General features: G+C 50.4%; 1 protein-coding gene across 1 annotated transcript in view; it reads left to right on the top strand.

Annotated features, from left to right (window-relative positions):
- Nucleotides 1-11,296, top strand: part of TENM4 (teneurin transmembrane protein 4) — a 385,973-nt gene extending 374,677 nt beyond the window's left edge. The window contains exons 27-28 of the mRNA XM_060160128.1: nt 3,203-3,345; nt 5,901-11,296. Coding sequence (XP_060016111.1) covers nt 3,203-3,345; nt 5,901-6,659 — 902 coding nt within the window. The 3' untranslated portion in view covers nt 6,660-11,296. The remainder of the gene's footprint in view (nt 1-3,202; nt 3,346-5,900) is intronic.
- The last annotated feature ends 5,390 nt before the right edge of the window (nt 11,297-16,686 follow it).

Genomic DNA, 16,686 nt, shown 5'->3' with positions numbered 1-16,686 from the left:
AAACAGGATAGGGTCTTAAGCCTATAATACTGGAGAGGCTTATGTCACATGACAGCCCCTGAACCAACCAGCATGGCTGGGGAGATAGAATGCACTGATTGGCTTAGCTTAGGTCACATGCTTCAATGCTAAGCCCTTAGGTGGAGTCAGTGTCCCTAAAAATACATGGATACCCCAAAAAGAAAGAGAGAGAAGGCAGAATGGGACACTAGGAAGGCAACTTAAAAACGTCCACCACTGATCCATCATATACTTAACCCTCACTTGTAGCCTGTGTGATGGGGACCACTGACCCCATTTACAAAGGCGGAAGGTGAGGGTCAGAGAGGTAAAGTAACCCTCCCAGGAAGAGGTGGCAAGGCTGGGGTTAGAACTCTGCTGTGTCTGACTCCAAAATCCTCATTCTTAGAGATCTGAATTCCCTCTGTAAAGTGCAAAGCTGTGTACATGTGAAAGGATTATTATTTTTCATCACTGTCCCAGGCAGCCACACTGAAGTCTGGGACGAACGGATGAGTAAAGAGCTTTCTAAGTTGAGGGAAATGTCTACCTCTGATGTCATAGGAAAGAAGAGTAAAATTCCCAACTCTTCAGAAAAGCACAGTAGAAAGAGCAGTGAATAAATCAATCTTCAGCATTTTTCCTAAAGGCATAATGAGAAAGTTTCCCACCTTCCGTCACTTGTAATTAAGGCCCAGGCCTCTTTTCAGCCCCCTGGCTTCCTGGGAATTTGCAGTATTCCTGATAGAAGCTTTCCTTTGCAACTACAAATTCAGATGCAAGTTCTCAGCCTCAGGCAAAATGGCTTTGTAGGGTTGTTCCCCCCCCCCCATTCTGTTTGTTTTAATTTCCCAAAGAACCATCTACCAAGATTCAGAGAATCAGAGATACTTAGAAACTCAGTGAGGAAAGGGACTTTGGAGAAAACTGGTCCAAGCACCTCACGCTACAAAAGAGGAAATGGAGTTCCAGGCACATGGATGCTTGGGTTTGAGGAAACACAGGCAACCTTCTATGAGCCAGGAACCAAGCTGGACACTTTAAAATACATTAAATCCAATCATTTATGTAACAAAACAGAACAGTTCCTGCTCTATGTTGGCTGCCCCAAAGTGGTAACACTATTAGTATTCTTCTCCATGACTTGGTGAAAACCATTTCTCCCATGAATTTGCAGACAAGGAAACCGAACCTCAGAGAGGTTAAGCAAACTGTCTAAGATCACACAGTTTGCAAGTTGGGAGCCAGAGTTTGGACCTGGGTTTTGTCTTGCCTCACCATGTTCTTTCCCTTATATGATCTCTCTAGAAGTAGAATCTGGGTTTCTAAGCTTCCTTTTCTACCACTCCTCCACGTCAGAACCTCCAGCCTTCACACCCAAGAGAGGGGCTCTGGAACATCGAAGAAACAAAAACCAAAAAAAAAAAAGAAAAAGGCAAACTTGAGGTTCTTGAATGGAAAGGCAATGTGGGATGAAGTTGATGACCCCCGAATGGCACTCCCATCACTGGGATGAACTCAATTCCACCAATGCCTGGGCCCTAAGAACCTCCCTGACCAGGGATCTGTCTGCTTTGGAAAAAGCCCAAAGCAGGCCTGAATGCCCACCACCCAGAGTTGCTGGCTCAGACACTTAATTCCAAATCCTACCTTCTCCTGACTTTGGATTTGAGTCTCTAGTCAACAACTGCTTTGGCATCTTCAGCTGCCCCTTCGCAAGGAAGGCTGAGCCATGCTGGGACACAGGCTGTCTGTCTGTCTCCTGTAGACCCCAAATCACCTCGCACCTGCCATCCCAGGCTCTTCCTTCTCCAGCCGCCATTCTCCTTTCTGGTTCACTCTCTGCCTTGCTGAACTGCTGTCTGGTTACCCGAACGCTCCCAATACTCACCTCCCTTCTCCAGGCCTTGCCTTATACAATGGCCTTTGCATTCAGCTCCATCGAAGCCTGACAAAATTTACACAGCTTTCACTGCCTGGCTTCAAGGTAACCATCTTCATGAAGACTTGTCAGTCTGTGGAACTGAAAGACTTCTGCCCTCCTCTAGGTGTTTTTCCTGTGTCAAGGTTATCCGTGTCCATGTCTCAGCTCCCCTTCAGGGTCCTGCGTGTGCAAGCTGAGGATCTGTGACACCAGAGCTGGGCACGTAAAAGACACTCAGCAACAGAGGGCCAAGTAACTGATGACACACTTTCCACCCTCTTTCTTTTCCTGAAGTCTTGGCTTCCTGATTCCACTCTTCAATGAGCCGGTTGCTCATGACAACATCCCACCTTTCCCTATACCTAGTATTTTATAATTAGTAACCCCCCAGGAATATTATAAAAACCAGAAAATCCAATGCCTATGGGGCTAGAGCCTCAAGCCCAATATAAAGACTGGAAAATGAAGGCACAGGGAGCTTAAGTGACTTTCTTAGGCTCCCAGAGTAAATAAAGGCAGGATCAAGGGGAAAAAAACTCTTTGATCTTTGGTCAGGCCACCTCCATGCCCAATGCACTTTAGCCCTGCGGCTCTGATCTCTTCAAAAAGGAGAAAGGAGGGAGAGTTTGCTTCTTCAGTGAATTTTCTCTTTGGAAGTCATTCATTAAAACCTTTCCTTTGGGGCTTCCCTGGTGGCTCAGTGGTTGAGAGTCCGCCTGCCAATGCAGGGGACATGGGTTTGTGCCCTGGTCTGGGAAGATCCCACATGCCGCGGAGCGGCTGGGCCCGTGAGCCATGGCTGCTGAGCCTGCGTGTCTGGAGCCTGTGCTCCACAACAGGAGAGGGCACAGCAGTGAGAGGCCCGCGTACCGCAAAAAAAAAAAAAAATCTTTCCTTTGGGGTTGGTTGTCCTCTGTGTCTCCTGTTGGTGTTGCGGCTGGATGTGGAGGAGTGTCCATCCACCAACAGCTGCCCCTGGCTACGAAGCTGAAGGTCCTCGGGGCAGGGGGACAGTAGTCAGAGGAGTCTGGAAACCTAGGTTCTACTTCAGTGACATCTCGCTCAGATACATCCCTAGGAGGGGACACTAGGTCCCAAGAGCATGTTCAGCTTTCATACCGTGAGACAGTTTCCACCATGCTTGTTGACTCTCCCCCCGGCAGCTCTCCGTGTCCTCACCCCGCCCCCCTGCAGCCTAACTGTAGGCTGCTTTCTTGGGATGTGTTACTCTTTGGTCCACTGACTCCATGGGGCTGTTTCTGCTTCTGTCCCACCCAGATGTCAACAGCTGGCTCCTCACCTTCGGATTCCAGCTTCACAATGTGATTCCCGGCTATCCCAAGCCAGACACGGACGCCACGGAACCATCCTACGAGCTCATCCACACACAGATGAAAACTCAGGAGTGGGACAACAGCAAGGTAATTCACACACATGACTGCCCACCCCTCAAGCCATCCAGACGTTACGGGAATGGGTCCCACCAGCTTTTCAGGAAAGCCTAGGCCAATGATAGAAACCAAATACTTAGTAACCCTGCCACTGGCAGGTCACTGTGGACCCAGCTGTAACGGCACGTAGGCCCTCACAAGCCAAATTAAGGAGTTTTGTACCTTACGCTGAGTTTGGAGTTCCACACAAAAAAATGAGCCTTTGTCCCAACCCAGTACAAAAGTACAAAGAGGGAAGGTGTGTTCGAAATACAAATGTGACATTTTCTGAGCACCTCAGTGCACCTGGCCTGTTCTACATAAATTAACACACAAATATCCGTTGGTATCGTTGTTCTCATTTTACAGATTTCATGCCTGAGGCTTTCGAATGCCACACAGCAAGGATGAAGTAGAGCAGGATTCAAACCCAGATCTGTCTGTAGGTGCTCAAAAAAATGTTACTTTCCCCTGTCTTCCATTTATGACCCAATTTCAAAGACTCATAGAATTTTATGGCTATAAAGATCCTTAAAAACAGTTTCATTTCACCCTCTCACTTCAGACATCCATTTGCTCATTTCTTCCCACTGCCCCCCTCTTTCATAAGATCTGTGCTGGGAGCTGGCTCTTCCAGGCCCCAGGCCCCGGGAGCCCAGTGAATGCAGGAAGGAATCAGGCAGAGACCAGGCCTTCCAGGGGATCCCTGACCAGGGGGACAAGAGACTGAGGAGGAAATCCGAGTTGCCAGATGGCATACTGCTGGCGATCAGAAACTTACACATCCGTATCTCTTACTCCAGTCGGATTCCATCAGGCCTCAGCCTAGCTGTTTTCTTCCCCTGACCTCTGGAGGATGTGATTCTGCACCTCTGTGCTCCAGTGGCACCTATAGCTTCCTCTTGCTAAGCACTCACAGCGCTGTATTTTCATTCCTGTTTTCTTCCCTGTATCTCCACTAGACCCTAAGCCCCAAGAGGGCAAGTACCGGGTCTTATTTGGTACCCAGCATACCACCTCGCACACAGTAGGTGCATGGAAAACTTTTGTTGAATGAACAAATGGTTGAAAGAAGTAAACAACCCCGTGAGTTCGGCCTTTTTCCCCATTTTACAGATAAGACCAGAGTTGAGAGAAACTTGTCCAAGGTGAGCTGGAAAGGCGATCAGAACCCAAGTCTGTCTGGTCACGAAGCCCATCCTCTCTCTGCAGCCCTAGCCCCACCCCCTGCCCCTCTCCAATCCCCGCCATCCATCCCTCCAGGTACTGCCCAGCTGCCCACAGTGCTGACTGTTTTCCCAGGGCCGCTTCCAGCCACTCAGCTGCACCCCCTACCTCCAGACTCCCTTCTCCACCCCCTCCCAGAGCCACAGTCTCTGACGGTTTGCCAGCCTTGCCTGTCAATGAATTATTGATTTCTGCCCTTGGCAAGCACTGGAGATCTTTGTTGTTGAGCGCTCCAGCTTCCGTGAAACTCTAGGAAATAATTGTTCACAGACAGGGTCCTATTAATTATAAAGAGGACTGAATTTCAGTGAGAAACCGACGGGCCTTTTCCTAAAGCCATTTCTCTAAGTTGCTGATAAGGCCCTGGGGCCTGCCCGAACGTGGCTTCCAACCTGTCCCCCAAAGCAGCCAAGAGCGGGGGCACTTGAGGAGCCCCCAGGAAGCACTGTGGGGACAGAGGCCCTCCTTGAAAATCATTTCTACACATGACAGAGAGCAACACAGCAGGCTAAGAGGGTTTATGTAAGTCACTACTTTTCATCCTACTAAGCCTTCTTGTCAAGAGTGCATTCCTCGCCATTCCTGCATCTAACATCATCCCCTCATCCTCCAAGTCCCGACTCCAGCGTGAGCCTGTCCTTGAACCCCATCTCCTCCACCTTGCTTCTCCGCCTCCAGGCTGAGACACCCTGAGCCGTGATTGCCCCTCCCGACTCCAGCAGCCCTTGAACTGAGCCTCTAGGATCAGACAGACCAGGGTTTGCATGTTGGTTTGAATACTTACTAGTCTGTATGACTGTGGGCCAGTTACAACCTCTTTGAGCCTTCGTTTCCTTAGGTGTAAAACCAGAGCAATGACAGTCCCCACTGTATAAAGTTATTGTGAAGATCCGGCGAGATAATGAATGTGAATTATTCAGCTCAAAGGCCACGACATGTTGGCTATAGCTGTTACTATTGCTCCCCTTGGACCACCACTCATCACATTTGGTTGTAGTTATTTGTTGCCACATCTGTCTTTCCCCACTCAACGAGGAGTTCTTCAAGGGCAGGGATGATGTCTGATTCATTGTTGTATCTCCCGTGCCGAGAAAGGGACTGGGCACAGAGCAGATGCTCCCTGAACAGCTTCTGAATGGGAGGAAGGGTGACTAGATGGATGAAGGAGGGCTGGGTGTCCTAGTGGTCAGCAGTAGAGCTAGATGCTACAGGTTAATACATTTGTATAGGTTTGACTTTTAGTCATGTAAGCTGATCCTCCAGGCCGTTGGAAGTTTTTCCCCATTGATCTCACTCTCTCTCTCTCCCCCCACCATCAGTCTGTTCTCGGGGTACAGTGTGAAGTGCAGAAGCAGCTCAAGGCCTTCGTCACCCTGGAACGTTTCGATCAGCTCTACAGCTCCACAATCACCAGCTGCCAGCAGGCCCCAGAGACAAAGAAGTTTGCATCCAGTGGCTCAGTCTTTGGCAAAGGGGTCAAGTTCGCCTTGAAGGATGGCCGAGTGACCACAGACATCATCAGTGTGGCCAATGAGGACGGGCGGAGGGTTGCTGCCATCTTGAACAACGCCCACTACCTAGAGAACATGCACTTCACCATTGACGGAGTGGACACCCACTACTTCGTGAAAGCAGGACCTTCGGAAGGCGACCTGGCCATCCTGGGCCTCAGCGGGGGGCGGCGAACCCTGGAGAACGGGGTCAACGTCACTGTGTCCCAGATCAACACGGTGCTCAGTGGCAGGACTAGACGGTACACAGACATCCAGCTCCAGTACGGGGCACTGTGCTTGAACACCCGCTATGGGACAACACCGGATGAGGAGAAGGCACGGGTGCTGGAGCTGGCCCGGCAGAGAGCCGTGCGCCAGGCCTGGGCCCGCGAGCAGCAGCGACTTCGGGAAGGGGAGGAAGGCCTGCGGGCCTGGACAGAGGGCGAGAAGCAGCAGGCGCTGAGCACGGGGCGGGTTCAAGGCTACGACGGCTTCTTCGTGATCTCGGTCGAGCAGTACCCGGAACTGTCAGACAGCGCCAGCAACATCCACTTCATGAGACAGAGTGAGATGGGCCGAAGGTGACAGAGAGGACCGTGGCCGGGACTTCTTGCCAAAGACAGCTACTCTTTTGTGGCCGCAAACCTGACTGTGTTGTACTTAAAAAAAAAAAGAATCCTTTTTTTAACAAGTGCAGAAAGCAAGCGAACAAAAAAGATACTGGTTGCAGTGTAATTCATGCAACATCCTTTTTTTTTTTAAGAAAAGAAAAACACAAATTTGGCCTTCACACATTTTTTGCAAAGAACAGAAGGTATTTTTTTTCCATTGTGTGATCACAATGTAAACTTTGTCTTTTGTTCCCTTTTCCTTGAGGAGTTTTCCTTGTTGTTTGGGGTACATTTCTCCTCACTGAGATGCATCTCCTGGGGTGTGTCCTTGTCTGTCCCCAGGCACCCAGTGTGATGTGAGACACAAGTGTCTGTGCTAACTTGTCCCATGTGCAACTTTCTCTTCCATGGGGGTCGGGCAGGAGGGAAGGGTGCGGCGGAGAGTAATGGGCCGGTAGCAAATTTCCAAGGGGGCCTGGAAGGAGGGTCCGCAGGACCTGAGGATCTTTGGCTAAGCTCCCACAGACAAGTGGTAGCTTTTTTACTCACTGTGTTCCATGCCTCCGGAGGACCATGGATGGTTCCATCTTCTCTGGGGGATTTCATGATCTCACAGCACCTTTTTCAAGCTGCCCCAAACTCCTGTCCAAGCTTTATATTTTGATGCGAAATGAAACCCCCAACCCCTTTTGCAAATCTTGTGTAGTTGTCAGTGCCACCTCCATGCTGGGATGGAGAAAGTGTCTCCCAGGTCCTTTCCCCAGTCTGGTGACAGCATCCTGGGGCTTAGAGCCCAAGCCTCCCCAAGAGGCGGAGGCATCCAGGGCATCTGTGGTTGGTTGGTCCTCGCATGATGTTCCTTATTCATCTCTTTCTCTCTCCCAAAGTCAGACGTGAGAAGCAGCACCGCACAGCAAGCCCTCAGTGTGGGCACCACGTCCAGAAGGGAAGGTCACCCACGGCAAAAGAACGGCAGTGGTGGCAAGGGTACCAGCCTGCCTTCCTAGGTGAAGCCCTCTCCCCATGACTTTGAGTATCTTCCCTCCATTGCTCAGCTGCCACCACTGAGAAATAGGAGTGTGGAGAGAGGTGCTTGGTGGCCTTTGATCGTGGAAAGAGGCTTAAGAAAAAGGTCAGCCAGAGAGAGGAAAGCATGAGTCGAGCATCCTTCTAATGAGCTCCTGAAGGCTCCTCTGCCACTCATGTATTGGGCTAATTGCAGAGCTGGGAGGCAGCTGGATAGACTTCCAGGAAATTCCTTCTGTGAAGTTCTTCTAAAACAGCTTCGCCTCTAGAGGAGCCCAACTGGGGTTTTAAAGCAAGATTAAGGAGAAAGGAGGAAAGAGATCATTTGGTGTGGCCTGGCAGCGTCAAACTACCCCACCAGGATTGGGGGCGGTTCCTGAGGCTGGTGCCTGTGGATCCAGAAGCCCGGGCTGCAGTTGTCCCTGTGAAGACCTACGCCTGTGGTCACTGGGCAGAAGTTTAAGTCCTTTCGGGAGTGAGCACATCCCACACCGGGAGGGCATGCCCAGGGAGAGGCAGCAGCCAGTGGGCCGGGGGAAGCGCTGAGAGTAGGGGAGCGCTAGGAGCTCCTTTCTCCTGTTCTATCTGCCTAATTACCACTGTCATTACCTCTCACAGGAGGCTCTGGGAGACCAGGAGGGGAAGCCAAATGCTTCCTTTTAAGCTGGGCTTCTTAGAAAATGGGACTTTTGTGGGTTACATTTTACATTGAGTGTGGAAAATGAATTGAGTCCGAGCTCCTTCCCGTGGAAACCTCGTTGGACTGACAAGCTCATGGCACCTTTATAGCCTTACTCACAGAGTCTTCAGAATATTCCATGAGTTAATGAAACCGAAAAGGTCTCTTGCTGCATGAGAATCGGAGCAGCACGGAGGCCGGGGTCTGCCTGGTAGAGGGAGGCACTCAGAGCTTCTCGGGAGAGGAGGTTTTGCCTTACGTCATCCCACTGGGGATGAGAGGATGTGTTTCGCTAAGTGCTCTTCCTGTTTCCAAAAAAAGTGACACTGCGGCTACAGTGTCTTGGACTATTTGCCCACTCCTCCCAGAGCTCCGCTGAGTCAGATGCAGTGCTCCCGGGCCCACTGTGCAAGGCGGGAGCTGGTGGCAGGTCCCATCCGGCAGGATCGTTCTTGGATGGGATGGAAAATCGTTTGGCCTGAAGAACGCAAGTGTTTTTTTGTTTTTAAACCAAAATAGACTTACGCCTCGCAAATGTACTCTTGATACAAGGAGCCCTTGAGCAATGGGACCCTGCCCGTTGACCTAGACGATCAGTTCCATGCTGTCTTCCTGACATCAGTCAAGACCTGCTGGGGACGTCTACTTGGAGGTCAGAGACAGCATGAGGGCCGAATGAACCATCTCCCCACACCTCCCCAGCCCTCTGACTCTCCACCCCTCACCCCCACCACAGTAATAGTGTGGACTCTTAAAGATCAAAATCACAGGGAATAACTGAGCATTCCTTTCCTTTAAACGAATGATGTTATATCTTTTCTGGGCTACATACCACCAAGGAGGCATAGCTTCTGTATGGGGAGAAGATGACGCATCCCCAGCCTTTAGAGAGGACCTCGGGTGTGGGGCCGGCAGCATCAAGCACCTCAGTTTCGCACTGGTGCTGTTGCTATTGGAGGTGGTGCTTCTGGCCTCGGCCCTTCTGAGTTGGTTTCCATTTGGGCTGGCAGGTGACTCACTGCCTGCACTCTCCGTCTGTCCTCCTGCTGAGACCAGCAGTGCCAATCGCACCACAAGAGTGAGTCTGAAGGCATGAGCCGGAGTTCCCTGTGCCTGCTTAGTGGCCTCCAGGCAGCAAATCCCATCCTTGACGGCACCTGCCCTTTTGGCATTAACCAACCAGAACGTGTGCATTAGAATTACCAGCCCTCCCTCACTGGCTCAGGTTCATTATTCTGCAGGATGTCAGCTTCTGACCCTAGAAAAAGGTTTATTTTGGAAGAGCTCCTGCCTTCTCCCGTATCCTCCACGGCTGCCATCAGCTCCTCATCCACAGCCCCTCTGTCATCACCTTAAATAGGACTTCAGTCATTCCCCAACTTTGCTTTTTATAGGATGAGATTTCCTTTTTATCCACCCTCCAGGCAGACGTCACTGGAGGGCAGAGCTCTGACAACGGGAGGAAGGGAAAGGAACTCCACGGTCAATTACCCCTGATGCTTGTCTCTCAGAACTGTCGGCTGAGAATTCACACAAGGAACAGACTAGTGCCTGATTTCTACCTAGGAATGGAGGATTTGAAACAATTGCTAAGAAACTGACCAGAGGTTGAAAATGGCCAGAGGGCATGATTTTAAAGAATGAGGTGGGGCTGGGAGCAGAAGGTGATGTAGGCAAGGAAGAGGAATAAAACTGGGCAGTGTTTTTATAGGCACGTAACAAGGAATCAGATTTGTTTAAAAACAAGAAAAAGAGAATAAAGGACCTTTTTAGCTGTGACTTTTAAGTACCGCCTTATAGGTGGCAGGGGTTTCCAAGATGCAAAGATGAGATTTCCATGTGAAATCTTAGAATAGTTTCACATCTGCAGCCTGGTATTTGCAGTTGCCACGAGGTGAGGACCATGAGGCTGAGCTCAGTGCCCAGGAGGAAGGAGTCTGCCGGGCCTCAGCGGGGTCTCGGGTTTGGGGGTTTGTTCCCCTGGTGCTTAAAGTCGAATCTATCCTCCATTCCTCACAGCAGCCACTAAGCCCCGGCCGTGGCTTCTGGTCCTGAGCTGGGGCCTGCCTCCTGCGGGGTCTTGGAGAGCACCCAGTCTCTTTTTTCCCTTGGGATCCTCATTGGGATTAAAAGTCCTCTATTGAAGGTTCAGAATTCCCAGGTAGTTTATACACTTGTCTGTATTTTACTGGACAGGAGGGCATTAAAGAAAGAACTCTGTAGTTCAAGGCCCTATCATTTTACCTTCAAATAACAGCAAACTCCTTTTAAAGACTCATTGCTCAGGTGATAGAAACTTTCTCCTCTCCAACCTTTCCATTCTCAGAAACCAGCCTTGTGTACGTCACCGCCCCAGACAGCAGGCCGATGTTGGGTTTCTTACCCCCTCTGGAATGCCAAAGGCATGATACTGGGCGACCTCCTGGTCCCGAAGAAAATGTGTTTGATTCTGAGGGCAAACTGCCAACGGAGAACCAACTTTCGGGCAGGCTCAGCTATCCTGGCAGGAGCTGAGTCACAGATGTTTGCTGGTGCCTGGTAGCCCTAGATTCACCCAACACCAGAATCCCACTTTTCTAAACCTGCCTGTTGTTCTTGAAGACTTCTGAACCCATGGCTTCAGCAAAAGGACTCTCCCAAGCTGCCTCTGGACGACCAACACTGGAGACTCTGGCCTTACCATGTGGAAATAGTTTTCCTGAAGTCTGGAACTAATTTTGAGAAGTTTTTTTCTCAACACTTTTGTGTTTCTAACACTGTATTCTTGACTGTGTAAATACCAACAAGGCTGTAAATAAATGCAGATGTAGATACCTTCTAGAAAAGAAAAAAAAGGCATAAAAACAAAACTAGAAGTGATCCCGTGTAGCCTTCGTTGACAAATAAAAGAATATTTTGTGTTTAAAGCTGTCTGGTGGCCTTTGTTTGGAGTAGCGATTGCTTGAGCCGGTCCTCTTGAGTTTGCGCTACTAGAAGCTCCTGTTCTCAGGAGGATCTCCAAAGCTCTGGTGCTTGGCCCCAAAGTCCCTCTTAAGCCCTCCAGGTGACAGCTGTCATGGAGAGGCATTTCCAAAGGACACAAAGACCCTGGGGCTTAACCTCACGAATGTCAAAGCACCTCTGACATCAGCTATGCCACACTGCTCCCCTGGGCCACATTGCAGCTGCTGTCCTTACTGGCCTCAGGGACAGACTCCAAGGGGTGGGACAGCTCGACACTGCCCTAAGGAAAGAGCCTGTGCTCTGCCACTGGGCACAGAATTGTCCACTATGTCACACGTCACTGCATTCCACATGGGGTGACACTGGTTGCGCTTTCAAAAATAACGCATATTCATCATACAAATTATTATAACCACATAATACAACTTGGAAAAAAAAGAAGAAAATTCCTTTAGCATTGTTTTTGTTTTTTTGTTTTTGTTTTTGGCTCTGTGTTTTCTTAACCTAAGGTAATTGAAAAAAATCTAAGGTAGTCACAGCATACAGGTAATTTTTCAGCCTGCTTTTCTCACATAATCTCACATTTAACCTCATGTCTAGAAGCCAGGGATGACAGCTGGTCACTTAGGAAAGTACATTTGCTAAGCCCACCTCCCTCGTGTGAACGGCAAACCTTATGAAAATGCAAATAATTGAGGACAGGAATGAGAACAGAAGGTTCATTGCTTCCCATTAGCCTCAGGTCTGGCCCCAACACCAGGCCCTGTGGGAAGGAGCTTCAAGCTTCGGCTCTATTCCTTCCACCCGCGCAACTATGGGCTGTCCAGGCACCACTACCCAAGCTGTTATACTTTTGTAGTGCCAGGGACGGAGGCACCTGCAGTGGTTAAAAAAAAAAAAAAAAAAAAAAAATTGGGGGGTGCAAAACGGCTCTAGCACTTGACTGTGTGATCTTAGACAATTTAACTTCTAAGCCTCAATCTTCTATCTATAACGAGGGTACGATGGTACATATCATACCTTCCTGGTTACTGCTCAGATCACCTTAAAGGAGCAGGCGTATAATGTCGCCTGCTGCTCTCTGAACAACAGGACTTGGCCCAGTGTAACTTTTCCCCCTCACACCTCCCTCCCCAGCCCTCCACCCACCTCCCTTCCAAAGTCTGGTACTCTTCCCACTACACCAGTGGTTCTCAAACTTTGGCCTGTACCAGACTCACCTGGAGTGTTTATCAAACCACAGATCCTGGCCCCGCCCCCGGAATTTCTGAAATCAGTGGGTCTGGGTTGGGGCCCCATAATGTGCATTTCTAACATATTCCCAGGTGATGCTGATGCCTCTTCACGCTTTGAGAACTATTGCCAACGACACTGTCTTTTACACAACGGAGCGAATAAGCTACTCAGCATGGCCCCTCAGATGCCCTTGGTCAAGGATACCTACCATTTCCAGCCAGCAGAGCCAGTGTATCGGTCATCCTCTGCTGCGCCCTCTCCCACTTCTGCACTACAGTCAGCCGCGTGGGAACGTCCCCACCCCAAGATACCTTTCACACCTTGTGGGCCTTTGCACTCAGCGCTTCTTCAAGCCCGGTGGAAGTGTTCTCCGAAGCCCTCCGGCAGCCCTTTCCCTCTCCACAGGGACTCACCGCACACTGCCACGAGCCAGGCACTTTCAAGACTGAACTGACTTGGGCGTGAGCATCTCGAGCCCAACCCGATCTGTGTCTATCTAATCCTCTGCGCGTCCCCAGGGCCCAAAGCAGGTACCCAGCTGTGGGTCACCCTAAGCTCAGCTTGGTCTTTGCTGCAGGGGTCCACTCTCTCTGGTGTATTTGAGAAAAAGGGGTATGGTTGCCTATCCCCTTCTCAATGGAGGCCGCCTCGCCTCCCGAACCGGGTGCTGCGCCGCCTCCCAAACCGGGTGCTGCGCCCCCTCCCGGGCTCTCCTGGAAAGACTGCGTGCTGCAGGCGCGCGGGTCTCGCGAGAGGAGGGGGCGGGAGCGAGGCAGGTCTCCTCCCCTACGTTCCGCGCTCGCCACGTTCTGTAACCCCGCCCTCGAGGTTGCACGGGAGATTCTTCAGGATGCGTTGGAGGCGGTGGAGGAAACTACCGGGCGCCGGGAAGGAGACTTTACGGTGAGTACTATTAGGCCTTTTCTCCCTATCCAGCGGAGAAGGGTGTAACGTCTTACAGGGCGTTCCTCGTGGTCGCACCCACCCTGCCCTTGTTCCCAGTTCTCATGCCGGCGTTTCTGTGGGCGTTTCTCCCTTCAGCCCCACGCTGGAAATCTCGTTCCATGCCTTGGAAAGCTCCACTGCTACTGGAGTGCCCAGCCCTGCCTGCATCAGGCCATCCAGCGTTAATCTCTCAAGTCTGACTCCATCAGTCTGGAATGGCTCCATGGTAGGCTCTAGCCACCATTCCCTGGTCAGGCCTCTTTCAGGGTCGCAGTGCAGTAGGAGTTGCAGTTACATTTTTGTATCCTTTCAGAATTCAAAGCGTATTTGTGGAGACACACACACCTTGCAGGTGAAACCGCACAACTCACATTGGGACTTGAACCCACCAGCGAGGACTCGAACTAAGACTGGGGCTTGAACCCACTGTCTTTTAATTGAGTTCACACACCTGGTCTCAGGATTTAATGAAGCTCAGGTTCTTTATATCTCCTCTCCGAAAGAATTTAGTGAGAGACAAAGTGATAGGTAAGAAGTGGATTTATTTAGAGAGATACACATTCCATAGACAGAATGCAATCTGTCTCAGAAGGTGAGAGCTTCCCCAGGGCATGCGTCTTGGAAAGTGAGAGCGGCCATGGGAGAAACACACTTCGCAGACAAGAGTGTGGGCCATCTCAGAAGGTGAGAGGCCTCAGAATATGGGGTGGTTAGTTTTTATGGGCTGGATAATTTCATAGGCTAATGAGTGGGCAGATTATTCCAACTATCAATATTTTGGAGAAGGGACAGAGATTTCCGGGAATTGGGCCACCACCCACTCTTTGGCCTTTTATGGTCAGCCTTGGAACTGTGATGGAGCCTGTGGGTGGGTCGTTTACAATATGCTAATATATTACAATGAGCATATTATGAGGCTCAAGGTCTACTGGGAGTCGAATCTTCCGCCATCTTGGACCTAGTTGGTTCTAACCAGTTTTTGTCATATCCTCAACGACCGTGCCATTCTTTTAAAGGTTGTGCCCTGCCTCCTTCCCTCCTGTTTCACAGACACTAACAGTAGTTCTTAGGGGCAATAGAGTCTTAAACCCATGGGGAAGAATGGAAGCATTTTCCTCCTGCCCTGTAATCTGCAAGCCCACTTCTGCCTTTAAGAAGTCAGCACTCTGGGACTTCCCTGGTGGTCCAGTGGCTAAGACACTGCGCTCCCAATGCAGGGGGCCCGAGTTCCATCCCTGGTCGGGGAACTAGATCCCGCATGCCGCAGTGAAGATCACATGGCAACAAAAGTCCTGCATGCCGGGCCTTCCCTGGTGGCGCAGTGGTTGAGAGTCCGCCTGCCGATGGAGGGGACGCGGGTTCGTGCCCCGGTCCGAGAAGATCCCATATGCCGCGGAGCGGCTGGGCCCGTGAGCCATGGCCGCTGAGCCTGCGCGTCCGGAGCGTGTGCTCCACAACCAGAGAGGCCGCAACAGTGAGAGGCCCGCGTACCGGAAAAAAAAAAAGTCCTGCGTGCCAAAACTAAGACTGTGCGCAGCCAAATAAATAAATATTAAAAAAAAAAAAAAAAAGAAGTCATTACCTGACATTGTATGCAGAGTATTTGGGCCCTGGCTTTGTCATCCCTTCCCCTACCTTCAAAATATAACCACTCTACACTCCTAGGACTGAGTTCTTAAGGTAAAAGTCTCTTCCCCAGTCTGTGAGATGGGAACAGAGGAAATGGAATCATCCTTTCAGATACAGATATTTATTATAAGCTGCGTGGTTGGATGGATGGAAAGATAATGGATGATTAAACAAATGGACGCCATGTCAGACTCTTGAGGAGGCCTAGAGAAAAACCTGCAGTCAATCAGCGAACATTTAATGAGCATTTCATGTACATGTTGACTGAAAAGCACAACATAAAAATTGAGTTATGGTTTTTGTTTTTAATTTTATTTTTGGCTGCATTGGGTCTTCGTTGCTGCACGTGGGCTTTCTCTAGTTGCAGTGAGTGGGGGCTACTCTGCGTTGCGGTGCGCAGGCTTCTCATTGCGGTGGCTTCTCTCGCTGCAGAGCACGAGCTCCAGATGCGTGGGCCTCAGCAATTGTGGCTCGCGGGCTCCAGAGCACAGGCTCATCAGCTGTGGAGCACGGGGCTTAGCTGCTCCGCGGCAAGTGGGATCCTCCCGGACCAGGGCTCAAACCCACGTCCCCAGCATTGGCAGGCGGATTCCTAACGACTGCGCCACCAGGGAAGTCCCGAGAGTTATGTTTTATTCAGCGGACAAAACTGAGGACTTAAGCCTGGGACACAGCGTCTCAGATACTCTGACGGACTGCTCCAAAGGGGCAAGTGGGGAACAAGCCTACAGAGGAGTTTTTGCAACAAAGACCAGGTAGTCGGAACATCACAAGATTACTGTTAATTAAAGAAAACTAGATGTAGCAAGTTAAGAAATTTAGCGCTTTTCTATGTGTGGGAAGATGCAAGAGTCTGGGCTCACTGAAATCATTCCTTTGATATGTACCTCAGCTATCTGGGGCCAGTATCCTGTGCTTTCTCATCCTGAGTCTCCTCAGGGTGCATGGTTGGGGGGTGGCTACAGTAGCTAATGGCTTGATGGCAGGCATCCTGTTTCTAAGTTCCCTCAGGGCTTACTTTCCGGGCGGCTGTAATGTGACGGCTTGATGACTGCAACATCCTTTGTTTACTGATATGGCAGGCAGTATTTTTCATTCACATATATAAGCGGCCTTAGCGGACCTAAAGATGTAAGACAGGACCCTTTGCTTATAAACATTACCACCCAATCAGGGAGTCTAGAAATCTTCAGAAAACAGACTGTGACACCAAGGGGCACCTGCTGTGTGTCACTACTCCAGAAACCTCAGCATGCAAGCTTGCTAGAACTCAGAAGTCTGGTGAAGGAGAGCGGAAATCTTCCAGGTTTTGCCCTGGGAGAGGTGCCAGGGGCCCAGTCTCTGGAATCAAGAGGTACCATAAGCTCAAGCTCAGTCTTGGGGACAGGGAGTTGCTAGTTTGTTAGCAGAAGCACGGCAAGGCAGCCAGGGGCTCCAGGCACTACAGTGTGTGGCGATATAGAATTGGATGGCGTAGGGCTACTGGGAGCAGGACCCCATCAGTGTCCAAGGGTCAGGTCCAGGCCTCCAGGGAGGTGTCTGG

This window comes from Lagenorhynchus albirostris, chromosome 9 (genome assembly GCF_949774975.1).
Source record: "Lagenorhynchus albirostris chromosome 9, mLagAlb1.1, whole genome shotgun sequence".
In the NCBI taxonomy this organism is placed as follows: Eukaryota; Metazoa; Chordata; class Mammalia; order Artiodactyla; family Delphinidae; genus Lagenorhynchus; species Lagenorhynchus albirostris.
This window is presented reverse-complemented; position numbering and strand designations above follow the sequence as displayed.